At 39.3% G+C, this 16,809-nt stretch overlaps 1 protein-coding gene across 1 annotated transcript in view; it reads right to left on the bottom strand.

Annotated features, from left to right (window-relative positions):
• The window catches only part of man1a2 (mannosidase, alpha, class 1A, member 2), a 217,131-nt gene that overhangs the window by 98,361 nt on the left and 101,961 nt on the right, over nt 1–16,809 (bottom strand). Inside the window, exon 5 of the mRNA XM_050048100.1 lies at nt 9,101–9,219. Within this exon, the coding sequence (XP_049904057.1) occupies nt 9,101–9,219 (119 nt within the window). The remainder of the gene's footprint in view (nt 1–9,100; nt 9,220–16,809) is intronic.

Genomic DNA, 16,809 nt, shown 5'->3' with positions numbered 1-16,809 from the left:
TGTGGAGGGCACCAACCGAATTTCGTCTGCTTTATTGAGTATTAAGACATGTCAAATCTATCGTGGTACCTGAGAGCGCCAGGTTTAGAAAGTAAAAGTCCCAAAGCCAGGAAGCTGGCCACGGAGCTCTGTCAGCGGCTCTGTTGGCTTCCCAGCAAGCCAAAACTATGGCCCAACTCTGACGTGATAGTTTCAGCATCTGGACTATTTTTTTCCTTTACTATTTTAGTAATAGCCTACCACCTAGTCTGGATGAGCAGACACACACAGATTCATACAAGCAGACAGACAGGGACAGAAGATCAGCTCACCTGGTAAAGCAGGTGCCCCATGTACAAAGACTCTGCCCTTGCTGCAGTGGCCTTGAGTTCAATTCTCACCTATGGCCCTTTGCTGCATGTCATCCCCCCTCTTTTCCCCCTTCCACACTAACAACTGTCCTATCAATTAAAGACAAAAAAAGCCCTAAAAATACCTTCAGAAACAGAAAAGAGCTGATGAGCAGAACTGCGTTACACCCCCTACTGCAGCTTACTCAGAAAGTACATTTTTGTTTTTACAGAAACAGTAAAGTAACCAAAAAGGTAATGATGGGTACTGCTACTGAATTCCAGGTACCAGGTTCAAATGTGAATGGTGCCGAAGAAACACTGACGGGCCACCACAAAATACCATCAGTCTCCATCTAAGCAGCGCTCAAACATCAATACAAATTAGTCTGCATCGAGTTTGAAAGAGAGAATGGATAGAGTTTTCATCTGCATCCATGCTTCTCTCTACTGTTTACTTGTTCTGAATTGAGCTGAATCAAAATTGTGTTGCAGCAGACTTCACCAAATGTCATAACGTTTTCTCTAGAATTTGTATACTATCATATTGTGATGAAACTAGTGATTTACACCCGTTTGTTTCTTGTCCCATCAGTCCTCCATGGAGCAATATGTTCACAGATCTCAGCAGTAAAGATGAGCGCAATGTTAACTTGATGTCAAAACTACAATAATAAGGGAAGTAATTATCCTTGAAAGGAAATGGGACACATAAATGTCATTTTAAGACATGCTAATTTAAAAACCAAACCGAAGTCAGTCCTGATCTTAAAATTTAATCTGATAAAGTGAAAAAGGTTAAAAACATCCTCAATATAAAAGGTCAAACTGGCTCTAACAGAGATGACGCACACACACATGCACAGCGGCAGTTAAGGTCAATGTAATGTTAGGCAAGTTGGCTTCACACATGCATGCGCGGCAGAGTGATTAAACTCGACTGAGAGTGATGTCTTTAATCTCCTACATGGAAATCTAGGCCGTGCCCTTATTCCTGCCTCAGAGCTCTGACTGGAGAAGCTGGGTGTGGCTGCACCCTTTGGGTTGAACAAATCTTTGATTTTTCACAAGGGCCAAGCTTAATAACGCTTTTGCTGCCAATTATACCACCAGGCCACTGCAGGCTTGAAAAGTACTGCTCCCAGTGAGCCGGGGAATTACCTGTTTTGTAAAAGGCCTGAGCAGAAAGCCAGAGTAATGCCACGGCCATATTGCTAGGAGTCAGCCAAAGCTAGCTTAACGTTTCATGAATGCTACAGTAGCTGAAAGCTAATGCCTGAATCCTTCGCCTAATGCATGCAGGTATAAAGGCATCAAACCAAGCCGTTAATGAAAACATATCGACACACCTCCCTCCTTCTCTCGCTCGTTAACAGCAGCTTCAAGTCTCATCTTCTCTTCTCCTCCCTCTAATCTCTTCTCTCCTGTGTAACCAAAGGGTCTCTCCTCTACCGTCTCAGATTCTTATTACTTGATTCAAACACATTTGCAATTTTTTCTCATTGTCTCATATTCCTGTCACTGTTATTGCATTTGTAATACTCTTAATAATTCGCCACCTTTTTCATAAGGCACGAATCCCATAGTGTTTGTTGCTGAGGAGGGTTTTATTACAGTGGCTGCTCCTGCAGGTATTTTGGATATCACTGTGCTGGAAAACAGCTTTCACTTTAACATTTCTATTTAATGAATCCCAGCGTTGCTGTTGTCAGGTGAATGTGTTTATTTTCATTCCTATCTGCAGCACATTACTGGTTTTCTTGGTTTGATAACTACACAAAGGCCCAAGTTCCCACTTACATCTAAATATCTTTCCCTCTTTTTCTGCATTATTCTATCACGGCCTCATGTGCTGTGTCTCTTTATTTTCCACTTAACCATCCTCCATCTCAGCATTTCTTGAAATCCGTATGGAAAATCCAAAGCTCTTAGGTGCACCTGAATATAGTCCTCCTGATATGTACCACATTATGGATGTTTTTAAACTTTAAGAAGTTCCACAGACAGCCACCTTTTAACACCTGACTGATGCAATTAGCAACTATTGTCTGAGTTATAACTTAATCAAATCTGAACACACACGTGTTACATGTATTTTTAGATTTATTGTGAAAAATGCACAAAAAAAGGTGTTAATTTTAACTGTAGATCCTTCTTGATAATTATCACGTTTAAAAGTATTCTTCAGTACCAAAATAGAAAGCGTGGAGGTAATGTCCTCCTGCGACCTGAACTTTTGTTTGATATGCATTTTTAATTTCTCCTAGCTAGTTGGGATCAGTAAGACCCAATTTGTATAAAAACCTAATCACTATCAATGATAACCAAGTCCCAATGTCTTCAAACAAGAAAGTAAAGTGCTAATGCGTAATTAATGGTGTCTTATCTTGTTACTGTTGCTAAAATTGGTCATATTTGTTGCCATATAAAACTACAAACATTATTAATCATAAATAAACAAGTTTCAACCATAAAATGTGATCAGGTTTTGGACCTTGTCCACTTTTGTGCAGGATCAACTGCAGACTGACTTGGCAGAGATGGCTGCCATCCTGTTTTTACATGGATTAGTGGCCTATATTCCAAGTAACACGTTAGGAACCACCATACTCATGCAGCGTAATTCTCACCACAGCCATGTCCATATGTTGATTATCAGAAAGAGAGTTTAACCCTTCAGTATAGTCTATATATTTTCCATGTGTTGTCATAAAATGTGACTTGAGATTGTGGAATTTAAAATCCTTGGATAAATCTTACTTAATTTTACTAGTGATAGCCTTTTTAGGAGCTGCTAGCAAAGGTCTTGAAGGTAAAGCTGGGTTTGTACGTCTACGTGGAGTTGACACCAACTCCAATCTGTGCAGATGCGTGCCCTACGCTGCAGCTTGACATGCAACTCCTCAGATATGTAACTACACATGGTGGTGACGCAGACCTCCTGTTTATTTTTTTGTAAAGGGAAAACCATTTCCCTCAGTGGAAACAAAGCTTTTATTTTCTTTTAATTCTGACTTCCTACGTGCCAGGACATACCTTTGAGGTCCAGAGGCCTGGCTGAAAATTGAAGGGGACAGAGTGTTTGCTGTCAGGACCTCGAGGTTCTGGAACAATCTGACCGAGGAAATCAAGGTCGGCCGAGTCAGTGACCTCTTTTAAGTCCCTTCTTAAAGCATACTTTTATCAGAGAGCCTTTCCTGATTTTACTTTAGTTTTAAGTTCACTTTTTACATACCAAAGTGTTTTTATCAGTTCTTTTAAAAGTTGCTGTTTTCATGTCTTTACTGTTTTAATTACTGACATGTAAAGTACTTTGTAACTCTGTTTTTAAAAGTGTTTTATAAATTAAGATTATTATTACTATATTGTCATAAGAAACAATAAACTGTGAAAACAATAAAGCCCTCACAAAATAGCCTTTTCAGTCTTGTGTGTGATTTATCCTGGCTTCATATGAGCAGAGGTTAATCCACTAGCCACGAGGCTAATTTATACAATGGGAAATGTCATATACTCATTGTGTTGTATATGTGGGGAAAACATCTGTAGTATAAGACAACTGTTTTGTCAGTGAACCTTGTGAGTTATAATGGAGCTGAATTTTGTAACATTACCTTTGTAAAATGCTGTCAAAGGCTCATGCTAATGATGTTAGCAAGTTGTACTTGTGGGGAAAATGTGTCCAGATAAAGACATGTTTTGTCTGTGAACTATGTGAGTTTTAAAGGAGCCAAATATTGTACTTTTGTTTAATATTGTTGCTTTTAAGCCATGTTTTGTGTGCTTTTTAGGTGTATTAGTTGAATCAATCAAACTTTACTCCACTTCACAGAAACTCAACACAACCGGCGGTTTGGCGGTGTAATTGCAGAGTAATGCAGACACACTACCACAGAAGTATAAACGCTCACAATGGCTTAGGCCACTTACATAGGCTATGGTGTAGAGCCTACGCAGAAGTATGAGGGTTGTAGATTGTATGTACTGTATGTCGTGGGTAATGTTTCTTTGTTTGTTGTTGTCTGGGAATGTGCTCTCATTTGTGTGGGCAGAGAGTGCCACTGAGCACAAGCATTTCATTGTAATTTTTTATTTATTTATTTTTTTACATATGACACTGATTCGAACCTGAACTTGAAAAGTGGGCAGACAGACAAGGCGGTACAGTACACCTGAGTAAACCATGCTAGCAGATGAGTCTTTAGATTTGTTGTTGTTGTAGAGTAAGATTGCTTCTGTGTACAAAGTCAACAAATGGCTTTTTAATTTGTTGGAAATTTTGCCATCTACAGTGTAAAACCAGAATACTTCGACAAACTGCTTCTCAGGTGCTTTGGGCTGGTGATTGCCAGATCAGAAAGGCTTTGCTCGTGAGTGTCCTCATTCATTTCTATTTATTAGCTCAGCTTACTGATAGGTAACAAAAAACCTGCTAACATCTGGCTTTTCAATGCAGTGGGAAAGGTTTTAATAGGCAGTAATCACAGGTATTTACCGCCTCCAGCTCTGATCGGCAACATCCAGGTGAACGCGCTAATTTTAGCTCCTTTACTGGCGAGAGACAATGATGAGCCACTAACGGTCAAAATTTGTCTCCACCAAGTTTGAAAGAGAGACTGAATAAGTAAGATTTTTTTTAAAAAAAAAGAAGTAACCACGATAGTTTTCATAGGCCTCCATGCTCCTCTCAGCTGTACTCTCTACTCGAGTTCAAAGGTTCAACTCCCCTCCCCCTCTTTCACCTCACTCTATTCCCCAACTGTCTTTGTTTCCGTCTTTTCTTTGCTTCCTCTGTCTCATACCTATCTTCGCTGCCCATTTCTATCCCCCTCAATCTCTTCCCAGCTGATCTTCCCTCCTCCTTTCCTCATCTATCCATCCAAACTCCTACCTCCTCTGTGATTAATCTTCACTGGTCTCTCTGTCTTCCACGTCTCTATCCCTGATGCTTCTTCCTTCACACTTCTCTTGCTGCCTCCTCTGTTCTTTATCCTCCATTTCTCCCTCATCCCCTGTTCAATCTAAGCCTCTCTCCTCCTTTCCCTCTTTCTCCATACCCAATCCCTCCCTGCATCCCTCTTTCCGCTGCTTGACCACGGTGATCCTGAGGTTAATTAGCCCTCCAAGTGTCAGACTGTTAGATCCCCTCTGCCTACCTGCTAGCTGCCCTGTGATTGCCTCAGTAGGAGGGCTAACAAGCTCGGGAATCAGACATTGAAGCAGGCAGAAAGTAAGAGGAGGGGGAAAAATGAGAAGAGGAAGAGCAAGGAGAAAGCATGGAGAGAATAATGATTTCAAGGGAAATTTAGGGGGAGACAGATGTGAGGGAAGAGGGGGGAAAGGAGAGATGACAGCTGAGCCATAATGGGGAAGCAGAGAGAACAGAGGAGAAGAGACAAGAGGTAATGTAGAACAAAGGAGAGGGGGATATGTAAGGATAGTGAGGGGATAGAGGAGGGAGTGAGAGCTGTGTCAGGTGGACGGGTAAATGAAGGAAGCCTAGTTAGGTGTGAATAAATGTGGATGAACCAATCAGACAGTAGAAGGAAAAAATAAATGACAGGAGACATAGAAAAGGGGGATTTCATTTAGTATTAAGTAGGAGAATAATGGACTGTGCGATATATCGATATATTTTCAAGCAAGATATAAATTTAGACAACACCATTTATATCAATATAGGGTCAAGTTGCGTTACATGACGCACACCAGTGTGCATCTCTCCTCTGTCACACTCCACACAGCTGCAGCAACACTTTTTAGAGCCCTGGCCTGACATGCACCTCCCCAGAAATGTAACTACACTTCGCGGCAACGCAGACCTCCTGTCTATTTCTGTAAGCTGAAACCATTTCCCTCAGTGGAAACAAAGCTTTATTTACTTTAATTTCACAGATAAGAAACAATAAATTGTGAAGACAATAAAGCCTCAACAAAAATAGTATTTTAAGTCTTGTGTGTGATTTATCCTGGCTTCATATGAGCAGAGGAAATCTCTGCTAGCTGCTAGGCTAATTTATACCATGTAAAATGCCATAGGCTTGTGCTAATAACGTTAGCATGTTACATCTGTCTGGAAAACGTGTTTAGTATAGGACAGTTGTTTTGTCGGTGAACCTTGTGAGTTGTAATGNAGTGTTTGTCTGTGAATGCTGCGAGTTATAGTGAAGCTGATTTGTGTACTTGTGTTTGAAATTGTCTCTATTAAGCCATGATTAATGTGTGTTTAATGTGTGTTTTGGAGGTGTAACTGCACATTTTCAAACAGGAACAAAATCCCTGTCTTTGCATTTTATTTTTTATCAGTCTGTTTATATGAAACTTCTTGTGACATCTCAAATGTGGCTTTGACTTGCAACTGAAAACATGTAGCCCATTTCATAGAAGATACTGATATATATATTGTGTATTGCCAGTCAGCCTGTAAAAAAAGAGATATGAATTTTTGTCCATGACACTCAGCCCTAGCGAAGTGAAAGGATAGAAGATAGAGGGCATGAAATAAATACAAAGAAAACGCCTGAGAATTATGGAGGTAAAAAGAAAACAATAAATGAAAAACTAGGAGGACTGACAGAGTAAAAAGATATTTGACAGATGGGGCAGATGATGGATAGAGGCACAGATACAAATTGTGATTGTCAAATGTATGAAAGACGGCAGATCAAGGACAATAAAGTGGTCAAATACAACCAATTTATAGAGAGGGTATAAAAGGAAAAACCGCAGGGACAGAGTGACAGTAAAGAGACAATAGGGAAGGAAAAGATAATTAAAAAAGAGAAGGCTGAAGATGGGGGTCGTAAGAATGGAAGAATGTATGGAGGTGATTGACAGAAGGAAGGAAGCCGGTAATAGGAGAGGATGACTGAAACAGAGAAATAAATGAGGAGCGCTGCAGATCTGATGGACGGGAGAGATGGAAAAGAGAGGAGGCTGTTAACCAAAAGACTGAGAGGAGAAAGATAGGAATGGAAAGTAGATAGAAAGGGACAGAAAGGTAGATGAGGGATGATATAAAAGTGTAAACAGACACTGAGGTAGAAAATCAAGCAAAGAGTGCTGAGATAATACCTTTGAAATTGTCATTACTGTTATTGTTACTCAATTAAATTCAACCCTCTTGACTGTGTTAAACAAGAGCAGGTATTCCAACTGTGAGGAAACTCGCCAATGATTACACAAGCAATTTGCAACCTCATAAAAAAAGATGGGGAAAAGAAACTCTTAGGAAGGGTTGTGTGTGTGAGACAAATGATAAAATAAACAAATACTTGCACTTCAAGATTTTCTTTTGAATCCTAATCAAAAGAATAATTTTTAACCAGTTCAACATTTGCAGGAGAATCATGAACAAACACTTATTAAGCTTCTAGACAAAATTGGACTGATCCAGATCAGCTCGTTGACGACCATATGATGCTGTTTTAACACTGCCTTGATTTGAATACAACTTGAGCAACACCTGCATATTATCTATGGTCTAATGGTGCTGGATGTCATGTGAAAACCGTGTCAAGAAAACTGCATCAACTCTATGAACTCTTTAAGTTTCTGTAATTATTTGTCTCTCAGTGTTAATTAATCAGGCTCTCATCAGTGAAGCTGGACTATCAAAGTGATTGGCCAAAATGAGCACTTGGCTATTGACCTTAATTGGAAATTATGATTTGTGATTCTAGAGGTCTTTCTTCTTGGTGTGTTTTCACAGCAGGGGCAGGTAATCAAACTAGTGTTCAATCCAAAGTAGCAACAATGCCACTCAAGTGACAGCTGGATTTGTCAAAAAACAGGCAACTGCTTGCAGTGCGCCGTTCTGCAACGTTCTAAAAACCTGCCGGTTCACACCAGTGCAACTAGATGAGATGGCGTATCATCTCTGTGCAACAACTCTCTGTACTTCTGTTCTGATTTGCAGCTTTTCAGGTTTATTTTGTGGCTGAATATAATTTGTAGCTTCTTAAAATATGAATGAGGATAGTGATAGTGAGATACTGGCTATAGCTGCATTTGTAGTGATGAAACAAAAAAACAAAACGAGTATCAGATGGACTGTATAAATACACCACGATAATATAAGAAAGTAGTGCCAGAAGGACGGAAACAGAGGGCTTGGCGGGGACGCAGCACCTGCCTTAGCAAGTGAACACGCCGTCTGCTGTCATTTTGACTTGACCAGCAGACGTCAGTACAAGCCAGCTGGCTGTAGAAACAGGTGATGTGCCTTAAAACCAGCCGCGGGTGATTTGAACAGCGGAGTTGCAGGTGACACCATCAGGTGGCTTCAGTCAAGCTCAGACCGGCCAGCTCACACCGTTGGAAATATGGAAATGACTGAAAATATCCATCTCCAATTTTCATATGTATACAAAATCTGTGAGAAACCAGTTTCCGCTTGTGGTCCGAGTAGAATTGACCGATCATGTTTGAGCTGGTTTTGGTTGCCTACAGGTAAATAACCTGTGTGGAGAGACAACAATGTAAAACATATTGGCCGATCTGCAATCTCAGAACTCTTGGGCTATCGTCCGACCTCGATTTTACTATTTAGTAGCTTTGTACTATTTTATCTGCGTTTACATGCTGATATCTGTTAAAAGAGATCAGAAATGTAGTCCAGGCTAATTTAACGGAAGTCTGGACTGGATATCTGTTGGCAATGTGGGAACCACCAAGATATGGGCCAGACACAGAATTTAGACCATCAACAACCAAGAACTCCCGATCGTGTTGTTATTTTCATGTGTATAAAAAGAAGTTTAGGTACACACCACGCCAAAATCCAGATTCTGTTCGATCCACTCCTGGCCGTCCTTGAACTCCTCGTGCAGGCCCATGATGTAGAGGGTGTCTAAGGCATCCACAATGGTCGCCCCTAGTTGGGAATTGCCTGCAAAAGACAAACGGTAAAACAATTAGGAAAATGAGATTCATTTGTCCAGTCACGCACGAACTAATTCCCTTCATACAAAACCTCACACCTCTGGGAGTTATGAGTGGAAAACTAATCACAAAACACAATGGGCCTAATTTGTGGAAGAAGAAACTAAGATAGTATTTGTTGCATTGGAATATAAGACAGTACTCAGATGAATTTTAATTTATGCAATTAAAACTTTGCTGCATGTTCATCCATGCACAGCAACACAGGAAGAAGATGCAAACTCAATTTAGAAAGAGATGTAAATTGTGCTCAGACAATCACTGGGGGGAATCAACTGATATGTTAAATTACGATGAGTCAGATAACATCTTGCTTGGAGAAAAGACATCTCTTCCAAGCAATTAAATCTGTGCAATGTTACCCACCAACCAGCATGAGGCACTGTGACATGAGCTGACCGGTTAAACACTGAGCACATACTGTGAATGGGTCTGTTCAGCTCTTTTTGTATCAATCATCTGACGACTTCTCCTGTTTACACACTCATTCTTCCTAATTTTTCAACTCTCATGTATAATTTTTTGTATATTCTTTCTTTCTCTTCCTCTTTGGCCAACAGCAAGAACCAGAGAGAACTACTGGTGGGTGAAAGTGAGCATGTATTGGAAGAATAAGAAGGTTGTGGACAAAAATAAACAAAGTGTGAATTGAGAGGAGCAAAGCAGGGCTTGTAAATAGACAAGAGAAGCTAAAGAAATATCAGGAAGCCTCAAAATGATTGTACTACTGACTATGATTTTAGTTATTCACCAGGAGAGCCTCTCTCTTCATTGGTATTTCATTAAATTATATTAAAATTAGTCTGATCAATATTCCCATCCTCTAAACCACCTTGCATGAACAAACATACAGGAGAATATTGAAATCTGACTACACTATTATTATGATTAATATGCAACAAGGGCTGGGTGATATGGCCTATAAATAATATTCTGATAAATCAAGCACTGTTATATAAAGTTAAATAAAGTGCTGTTACGTAAAGTTAAATAAAGTACTGTAGCATGAAGTTAAATAAAATACTGTTAAAATAAAGTTAAATAAAGTACTGTTACATAAAGATAAATGAAGTACTGTAGCATGAAGTTAAATAAAATACTGTTAAAATAAAGTTAAATAAAGTACTGTAGCATGAAGTTAAATAAAATACTGTTAAAATAAAGTTAAAGTACTGTAGCATGAAGTTAAATAAAGTACTGTAGCATGAAGTTAAATAAAATACTGTTAAAATAAAGTTAAATAAAGTACTGTTACATAATTAAAATTAAGTATTGTTACATAAAGTTAAATAAAGTGCTGTTATGTAAACTTAAATAAAATACTGTTAAAATAAAGTTAAATAAAGTACTGTTACATAATTAAAATTAAGTATTGTTACATAAAGTTAAATAAAGTGCTGTTATGTAAACTTAAATAAAATACTGTTTCAATAAAGTTTTAAATAGTAATGTTACATAAAGTTAAACAAAGTGCTGTTACATAAAGTTAAATAAAGTACTGTTACATAAAGTTAAATAAAGTACTGCTACATAAAGTTAAATAAAGTACTGTTACGTGAAGTTAAATAAAGTACTGTTACATAAAGTTAAATAAAGTACTGTTATGTTAAGTTAAATAAAGTACTGTTACATAAAGTTAAATGAAGTACTGTTACAATAAAGTTTAAAAAAGTACTGTTGCATAAAGTTAAATAAAGTGCTGTTACATAAAGTTAAATAAAGTACTGTTACGTTAAGTTAAATAAAGTAGTTACGTAAAGTTAAATAAAATACTGTTACATAAAGTTAAATAAAGTGCTGTTACATAAAGTTAAGTAAAATACTGTTACATAAAGTTAAATAAAGTACTATTACATAAAGTTAAATAAAATACTGTTACATAAAGTTAAATGAAGTACTGTTACAATAAAGTTTAAAAAAGTACTTTTACATAAAAATAAATAAAGTACTATTACATAAAGTTAAATAAAGTACTGTTACGTTAAGCTAAATGAAGTACTGTTACAATAAAGTTAAATAAATCACTGTCTTAATAAAGTTAAATAAAGTAGTTACATAAAGTTAAATTAAGTATTGTTACATAAAGTAAAATCAAGTACTGTTACAATTAAGGTTAATAAAGTACTGTTGCATTAAGTAAAATAAAGATAAATTATAAAGATAAATAAATAAAGTTCTCTGGTTTGTATATTGATCATATTTGCAAGTCGCACCAATGGTCTTTGGTTAACAAATGCGTCTACACGGTCTCGGCCTGGAGCCCTGTAGAAACAAAAACACACACACTATCACCCAGGACAGAGTGGTCTGGATGGGCGGGGGAGTGTTTGTCAGTCTTTTATCTTCCCTATGTGTCTCTGAGAGGCAGAGAGCCACAGGAGAGAGAGCAAAAGAACCAAAACACCAAAGTGAGTCTCATGCTGTGATATATTCATTTCACACATCCCACATGAAACAAGACGCAATACATGGAGTAAAATCAATATATCTCCCACCCTTACATGCAACATCTCCACTGACTGCAGAGTAAAGTAATGGACATGCAGCTGTAGCTTCGTTGCCCTTGCACAGAGCATCCAACTGCACTGGGGATGTTCAGTGCCCTGCAGCCATGTATCTCTTGTATCAAGGTTAAAATGAATATTTGAACAGCCCTCATATGATGTACGATGGCCCCCATCAACCTGCATCTGTGACCAGCGGGAATTAAAACATTGTTGTGCCTCAACCCATCTACATCCCCTGAATTACAGCAATCTGCAGCTGACACATTTGGGTCAACGTCTCGCAACAGAGATAAGACATCAAGTTAATTAGTACAGAGATAAAATATCAAAGGTGTCACATCATCATAAATAATTTGCTGCGTTCACTTGTGAGCCGTGGCTCAGATGCCATGGACGTTACAGCTGAAAAGCGTTGTGATTCTATTCATATTTATAACATAGCTTTCTGTCAATAGGGAGAAACACATTACAGTACAAGCCACAACTCTCAGATAGAAGTATAGACAATGTTGTTTCCCTATCATTGATCAGCTGCACTGTAAACCCCTGCACATGCATTATTTGGTGTAACAGTGAAATAAAACGTTGCTTTTTGCTCCTTTATGTAAGCTGCAACTCATCAAGCATTGTTGGTTCAACTCACTGCTACGTTTTCACTCTTGATACTGTTCATCATTGTAATATTACTCCAGCTGATGTCAGCAGCTCTCTGGCTCCAGCTTTGGGACTGTTATCTCCTAATAACGCTCAGCCATTAATGTTGTGCTTTTTAAGTACTGCAGGCTTTGAATGTCTTGTTACAATCACATCCCCGCAAGGTAAACAAGGTGACCTTCATTTACAAACCGGGAACACAAGTCAGTCAGTCTTTGTGCTTCAGCCTGGGCGGTTTTTTAAATCCGTGTAATTTCCTTTATTCCATTAATTGTGGTGATGCTCCACAGCTGGACAAGTGAATATGAGTCATTTCATCTTGCTGCTTTCAAAGGCTTATTAAATGTTTAATTTTGTGCTGTTCGTCATTGTTGTCTGTTCTCCGCCTGGTGATGGATATCTGCATGTTTTTGTTTCTACACTCCTGCGACAGAAAGTGTCAGCACATCATTTAGTTAAGATAAAAATGCAAGAGTTATGCTAATGAGATCAATAATTAATTAGAGATACTTATCATGAGTTGCACATGTTGTGACAATCAGGAATTTTAAATGTATAGAACACAGTGTTTCCCCTCAGTTGATTGCTTTGGCATCACAGAGGATGGAGGGTAGGGGCTGGGACTCTAGGGGTGGGAATCTTCAGGCACCTCAGGATACGATTTGATTACAATTCAGAGGGTAACGATTCCGTAATGAAACGATCGATGCATCACAATGTTTGCGTTCAACACGATTTATTTTTCTCTTTCTTTTAAAATATAGCAGACTGTACTTTTAGTGATCCATTATTAAACAAACTGATTATTTACTTGCATACCGCTTGGCTCTTGTCGAGGTCCCTTTCCATTTCAACCTTCCTCCATACCCTCACTTCTGAACCAGGGGGGTGCCAGTCGTACCATCTGTTGTATCCATCTGCGGATGCTCTCACTTGTCCATTGTGGGATATAAATGTATATGGGATATACACACACCTGTGTAGGGTCCAGTGTTTGCACAGCCTACTGTAATATGTCCCCTGAAACAAAGTGCAGTTCACATTCTGTTCAATAATATATGGTCCTGGTCAGCCGGTTTACATGCAGCTCCTCTTGTTGTTAGTCTCATTCTCAGCTTCAACACTTTACAGTTTCTTTAGATATCTTTCGATTACTTTTCCAAATTCTATCAGTCCACAATCCACACGTACGACTCTTCACATCGGCATAAAATTGATCCACCGCACAGCATTTACTGAATTATAAAATAAATCACTTTTCAAGCTGGTTACTGCTGTAATTTCCTTCTTTCAAAACAGTAGTAAAGAACGTCATGAGAAAATACCAGGAGTTGAGTTTTCATTAAAACCAAATTATGACCGGTGCGTTAACTGCATGCCAAATTAATCAGAGCACACAAGTTACCATATGACTGGTAGAACTTAAAAGACTATCATCAAAATACCATCACCATCTGTTTTTGCAGTTTGTGTGAAGTGTTTCGCTGAGGGACACACAGGGGAAACACTGAAGTAGATATTTGGCGTTATTTTTGGCTTTTTTTTTTTTTTTTTTTTTTTGGCCCGGTGGGGGCTTCCCATTAGCCTGGCGCCCTGCCAAGCCCGTACAATTACAGGAAACACTGGGCCAACTATTTACAGGTCAGTTTTGACCAGCTGCAACCAGCAGTCACTGTGAATGTTGCGTTGTGCTACACCACCCAGCTACACTCAGCTACTATGTTTCTCCTCTGTTTCCAGATGTGTTCCTAGTAGGGCTGCCACAATTAGTCGACTAATCGATGACTAATCGACTATTAAAATAATCGGTGACTATTTTAGTAGTCGACTAATTGGTTTGAGTCATTTTTCATAGAAAAGTACTGTAAAAGTACCCCAAAATACTCTTACTGCAGCTTCTTACGTTCAGATATTGGCAGCTTTACACACTCTCCCATGACAGTGAACTAAAACCCTTTGGCGTGAGTATGAAACAACACATTAGATGACGTAATTTTGGGGTTTGGGCGAGACAGACCGACATTTTTCAACATTTTAACACATTTTTCGATGAAATGATTAGTCAACTAATCGAAGAAATAATCGACAGATTAGTCGACAATGAAAATAATCGTTAGTGGCAGCCCTAGTTCCTAGGTAGTTCAACATGTTGGTGTAAAATGGTTCAGGTGAACCAAAGACTCCACAGAACTCAGATTACAGGCAAAAGCTGATATTCAGGATTGATGATGTTGTCATGATTCTACTTTGACACATTAAAGCAAAATTTGGCACCACTTCTACACAGACAGAACACCTCTGTGTCATTACACTAATGAGGCATTAGCACATTATTATATTGGCATAAAATTGTTGAAATGATATCTTATTTATCAAAGGTCCACTGTGTAAGATTTACAGGGATACACCGGCAGAAATGGAATATAATATAATTAGTATAATAAGTATGATTTCTTTGGTGTATAATCACCTTAAAATAAGAATCGTCTTGTTTTTGTTACCTCAAAATGAGTCGTTTATATCTACATATGGAGCAAGTCCTCGTGCACGGAGCTGCCGTCTATTGCACCGACATGTTTCTGCAGTAACCTTAAAGAGGCAGACCAAACACTGGCTCTAGAAAGGGTCATCCGCGTTTTTATACTGGCCACTGAAGCAACACCTCCACAAGGAGTCGAATATCATCGGAAAAACACCTATTTTTAACATTAAACCACTTTACTTAGTGTTTTTACCAGTTTAAGTGACCGAGTCTGTATATCTTAGAGAAGAGACCTCTGTGGATAATTCAGCTCCCAGCAAAAACCTTCCGAACAATGAACACTTAAGAAATCCTAAGCAGGAGTTCACTCTCGGCACAGGGGAGAAGTTTCAAGTGGCTGCAATCTGCCGTCCTCACCACTAGACGCCACTTAATCCAACATACTGCACCTTTAAAAAAATCAATCGAGTCAACTTCCTTGCCTCAACAACAAACAAAACAACTACATATCCTACAACATTACGGAGTTAATCTTGTCATTTTATATGTGAAATAATGCAGCGAGGCGTTCTGAGAGCTGTATTTAGTTCAGTCTCTTTCATTTACATTTACATAATATTTCAGTGGTAAAAGTCCGTGGCAATGCCCTTTAAATCCTTGCCCATTTCATATCAGCCTCAGCGTGTGCTGCTGGAATTCCTGAGCCTCCCGGCCATCCCTTCTTATCTACGACTCCATTCAAAAGCAGAGCGTCTGGCTTCATGCAGGAGCTGCAGCGTTATTATCATTATAGACAGGAACCTCTAAATCACTCTAAAAATACACTGCAGTCAGGCAGGCCGGCCTGATAGCAAGATGCCCTGGCCGCCTGCCGGATCTTGACAGATTGGCCCGACTGTCGGTGGGGCGCAGCCCCCTCCACTGCACCGCACAACCCCCCAGCTCCCTCCCTTCTGTCACTCTCATCACCTGCAGGTATGCTGTAGGCAGTCGTACCAATGTGACACCATTGAGGCAAAGATAGAGGCCTGTCAAAGTTCTTGAGTCGCAGAATACTCCATTGATGTCAAGGTTTTGTGTAACAGCTCCTGAATGCAGCGCTCCCTGTGTGTTCACAACAATGATACACAGAAAATGAGATATTGACATTAAGTTATTTAGATGCGTTTTTCCTCCTAAAATGCCAAGAAACTTCCCATGACTCTATCAGTGCGTTCTTGCCAGCAAAACTGAAGCTGTATACAAAAACACTGGACACAACCAAGCCCTGTTTTCTCTTGTCATGGTAGGGCTGCACGATTAATCGTAATAAAATCGTGGTCTCGATTCATATGCATCATCTGCATCAAAACAAGCGCTCCCAACGACACAGCGTTATACCACGTGATGCAGAGCGACAGCCAGCCGGCAGTTTGGAAAGCAGCGAGACAGGGGAGAAACACACTGCTCACTGTAGCCTCGGTTTGTGCCTCATACAGATCTGCTGGTAAAGTTAACTTAGCGTTAGCAAGCGTGATAAAAGACGGCAGAGAGGCGACGTTGTGCAAATAAACCAAAAATTTATTAATTCTCTGTAGCAGTAAACACATGGGCCGATAACAAATGTGTTAACTAACTATGCTAAAGCTTTACAAGCTATTCAGGGCTGCTGATGATAACGTTAACATGACAAACAGAAAGGCTAACGTTACGGCGTGACGCTCCTCAGACACTCACTCACTCACACACACACACACACACACCCAGACACTCACTCACTCACACACACACACACACACACCGGACAGCCTCTCAGTCCTTAGCTGCTAACGTTAGCTCATGTACAACACAGGTACCACACAGAAACTTTTACAAAGGGTCATAATGTGCTTCTAGTGACTGTCAAATCGCCAGC

The sequence above is a fragment of the Epinephelus moara genome, chromosome 7 (genome assembly GCF_006386435.1).
Source record: "Epinephelus moara isolate mb chromosome 7, YSFRI_EMoa_1.0, whole genome shotgun sequence".
Taxonomy (NCBI): Eukaryota; Metazoa; Chordata; class Actinopteri; order Perciformes; family Serranidae; genus Epinephelus; species Epinephelus moara.
This window is presented reverse-complemented; position numbering and strand designations above follow the sequence as displayed.